Source organism: Mandrillus leucophaeus, unplaced genomic scaffold (genome assembly GCF_000951045.1).
Source record: "Mandrillus leucophaeus isolate KB7577 unplaced genomic scaffold, Mleu.le_1.0 Scaffold83, whole genome shotgun sequence".
NCBI lineage: Eukaryota > Metazoa > Chordata > Mammalia > Primates > Cercopithecidae > Mandrillus > Mandrillus leucophaeus.
Window position 1 is genome coordinate 53,258 of NW_012109030.1, and position 3,448 is coordinate 56,705.

The 3,448-nt window shown below is 44.4% G+C and overlaps 1 protein-coding gene across 1 annotated transcript in view; it reads left to right on the forward strand.

Annotated features, from left to right (window-relative positions):
* ST8SIA6 (ST8 alpha-N-acetyl-neuraminide alpha-2,8-sialyltransferase 6) overlaps positions 1-3,448 on the forward strand; it is a gene marked incomplete at its 5' end in the record, with an annotated part of 143,284 nt that overhangs the window by 707 nt on the left and 139,129 nt on the right. Inside the window, one exon of the mRNA XM_011968148.1 lies at positions 338-465. Within this exon, the coding sequence (XP_011823538.1) occupies positions 338-465 (128 nt within the window). The remainder of the gene's footprint in view (positions 1-337; positions 466-3,448) is intronic.

Below are 3,448 nucleotides of genomic sequence, written 5' to 3' on the forward strand. Positions count from 1 at the left end.
CGACGGCCTGAGAGTGCAGTGGGGGAGGGGGTCGCAGGGAGGCGACCCTCGGATCGGTGGACAGCCGCTGGGGAGCAGAGGGACCGGTCAGGGCTGCGGGGGCTCTAGCGCGCATCTCTGTGGGCGAGGCAGCTGTGGAGAGGGACCAGCCGTCGGGTTCCCCATCAGGATCCCGGGCTCCCCATTCTGGTCCTTGCTGTCCCTTCCTTCCCGCCCTAAGGCTCTTCCAACTCTGGGGTTACGGACCTGACCTGGGAGCCGGGGAGCGCGAGATCTCCCTGCCAGGCAAGGAGCGCGACTCCCAGCCTGTCAGCCAACGGGTCCCGGCGGGGTGTAGCAACTTAAGTTTTCTCCTCGGCTGTGCAGGATCCTGGTGGAGGAAAGCAAGGAGGCCACTCACGGCACTCCCGCGGCGCTGAGGACGCTCCGGAGCCCGGCGACCGCGGTACCGCGCGCCACGAACAGGTACTGCGGCGCCCAGCGCTGGCGGAATGGGGCTCGGGGGCTGCGAGCCGGCAGTGGGGCGCGGTTGCACTGGCTTGGACTCGCTGGGAGTAGGCAGGTTGGGACCGCGCGATTGAGTGTGAGAGTGTGCGTGTTTGGAGGGGGCGCGGGGAGTGGGGGCACTCTTCACACTCCCTCAACCCTCTAAGCCTTGATGTGAAGGGTCTTTGAATCCAGGGGGATCCTCCAACAGCTGCATTTGAAAAATGGGTGCTGAGTTTTCCTTTCGACGATGGTGTGTTGAAAGCCGCCCCCCGCCCCCGCCAACCTTTAGAGAGAAGCAGCTCAGCCTGTCTTTATGGAGGGATCTGGTTGATTTGCTTTTTGTTTTCTATGCTTTAAAACGCACCGGTGTTAAGATTCAGGTTTCTTCTGTGTGCTAGAAATGATTTTGTCCTTAGTGATTGGAGGCTTAAATTTTTTTCTTATCATTCATACGTGTATTTATTCATAGGCAGTAATTGTGTGTGTGTGTGTGTGTGTTTTCTGATTGTAAAAGTAATACGGCTTGGTGCAGAAAGTTAGAAAATAGAACTGTATAAAAGAAAATGTTTTTCATTCAGAGTCCTTACCTCTCAGAGACCATATTCAGGTTGGTTTTGGTCTGTATTTCTTCCAGTAGTCTTTTCTATATACATATATTTTTAAAATATAGCTGAGATTATACATTGTAGTTTATCTTCTGACTTTTTTCTAAAAATCCTAGACCTATACCTGTCATTACATTCCCCTTCCCCTACAAAAGCATTGCTTCGGATTGTTGCATAACTTATTATCTGAAGGTGCCATAATCTATTTAATAGTTTCCATTTTTAACATTTAGGTTGCTTCTTGTTTCTGTTTTATTTTGTTTGCCATCAGTAATTCTATGAAGTGCATCCTTGTATGTAAATCTTTAGCTTCATTTCAAGTTCATTACCCAGGATGGACAGATAAGAGTTGAGATTATTAAGTCAAAGAGTATGTACTCTTTAGATTCCAAGTCACATTGTCAGTTGCTTCCTCGAAGGGTTGAATCAATTTACATTTTCACAAGCAGAATGTACTGCTTCCTGCCTTAGCATTGCTATTATGATTGCAATCTTGTATACGGTCTCTTTTCCTCTTTTTATCTCCTGCAAATTCCTTTTCCTCTGCGTATGCTTCTCTATATTCTTGGCTCTTGGATCCACCTTAATCTTCTGATGGTATGACTCCAGGCAGCTCTAGCACGGCTCTAAGAAGGGTCTGGAAGTGTTTGGAATAAACCCTGAAGTGAAGAACACCACTGCCTGCCACCCCCTCATTGGAATTTCACAGCATATTAGAGGCACTAGGACCTCCTGGAGTAACAAAAGCTTTTGAGAAAAATAATGTCCTATAGTTTTTTCTATTCCGGTTGGTGTACTATAGGTAACCTAGCTTTCTCGATGAACTGAGAAGCATTCAATGTTTTCCCAAGTCCTGTGGCTATTACACATTCGAGGGTTGACCCTTTGCGAACGTTTGAAAGAATGTACTCATTAAATGGCATTTGATCTTAGGTCGTTTTTAGAGGTAGTTCTTTGATGAATTTTTCACTTTCTTTTGACACACTTCTTTTCTACTTGGCATACTTCTTGGGCTAAAATAGGTAACTCATAATTCTGAATATGGCCCATTTTATTAAGCTTCTTAAAACTTACACCATTCTTCTGTGTTTGTAAAAGCCTCTTTATGTTTTGATTTATTTTATGTCCCCTTTATCATTTATGATTTTGGTTATTTATGGAGCAGGGGTACAAGTTTTAATCCACCATACTACTTGGTTATATAGAGAAACTGTAATTTCTTCATTTTTCTGGAGCTGGTCTGATCTTCCCACATGAGCCCCATGGCAATGATCTTGTAGGAATAAGGAGAGCCAACACTTAATCAACCATTCTTATGGGCCAGACACTGATCTAAGTACTTGACATTTTTAATTTTAAAAATTTTCAAAATAGGTTTAGGAGGTAAAGTGCATTTTTGTTACATAGATATATTGCCTAGTGGTGAAGTCAACATTTTAGTGCAACTGTCACCCAAATAGGGTGTACTCATTGTACCCAATGGATAATTTCTCAGCTCTCCCCTCATCCTCACTCTCCCACTTTTCTGTGTCTCCAGTGTTTATTAGTCCACAATCTGTGTCTATATGTGCACATTATTTAGCTCCTATTTATGAGAACATGTGGTATTTGACTTTCTGTTTCTGAGTCATTTCATTTAAGAGAATGGCCTCCAGTTCCGTCCCTGTTGCTGCAAAAGACATTAAATCCTTGTTTTTCATGGCTGAGTTGTAGTATGTGGTATATATACGCCACATTTTCTTTATCCAGTCCTCTGTTGAGGGACACTTAGGTTGATTCCATGACTTTGTTGTTGGGTATAAGCACTTTACATTTAATTCATGTAATCCTTAAAAAACACTAAGAGAAACTATTGTTATCCTAATTTTTATAGAGGGGGACATCAAGGCAAAAAGATTAAATAAGTTGCCCACAATCACAGAGTTAACACATTGTGGAGCCTGGAGTGAAACCCAGGCCAGGAGAATCCAGAATCCCACACGTTTAATTTCCCACTGTGTTGCCTGCCATAGGTGCTGGGAAAGATTTTGTGTGTGTGTGTTTGTGTGTGTATGTGTTCAAATATTCAACCAGGCAAAAGCTTAGATGTGACAATTGAAGAGACTCTTTCTGGCAATATTTGTTCTTTCTGAGGAAAAATGCCCAGGCTCTTGGATTGCTCCTACCATCTTATCTCACTTTAAGATGCCATCCAGGTAGGCCAAGCGCGGAGGCTCACGCCTGTAATCCCAGCACTTCACGAGGCAGAGGCGGGTGGATCACTTGAAGTTAGGAGTTCGAGACTAGCCTGACCAACATGGTGAAACCCTGTCTCTACTAAAGGATACAAAAATTAGCTGGGTGCGAGGGTGTGC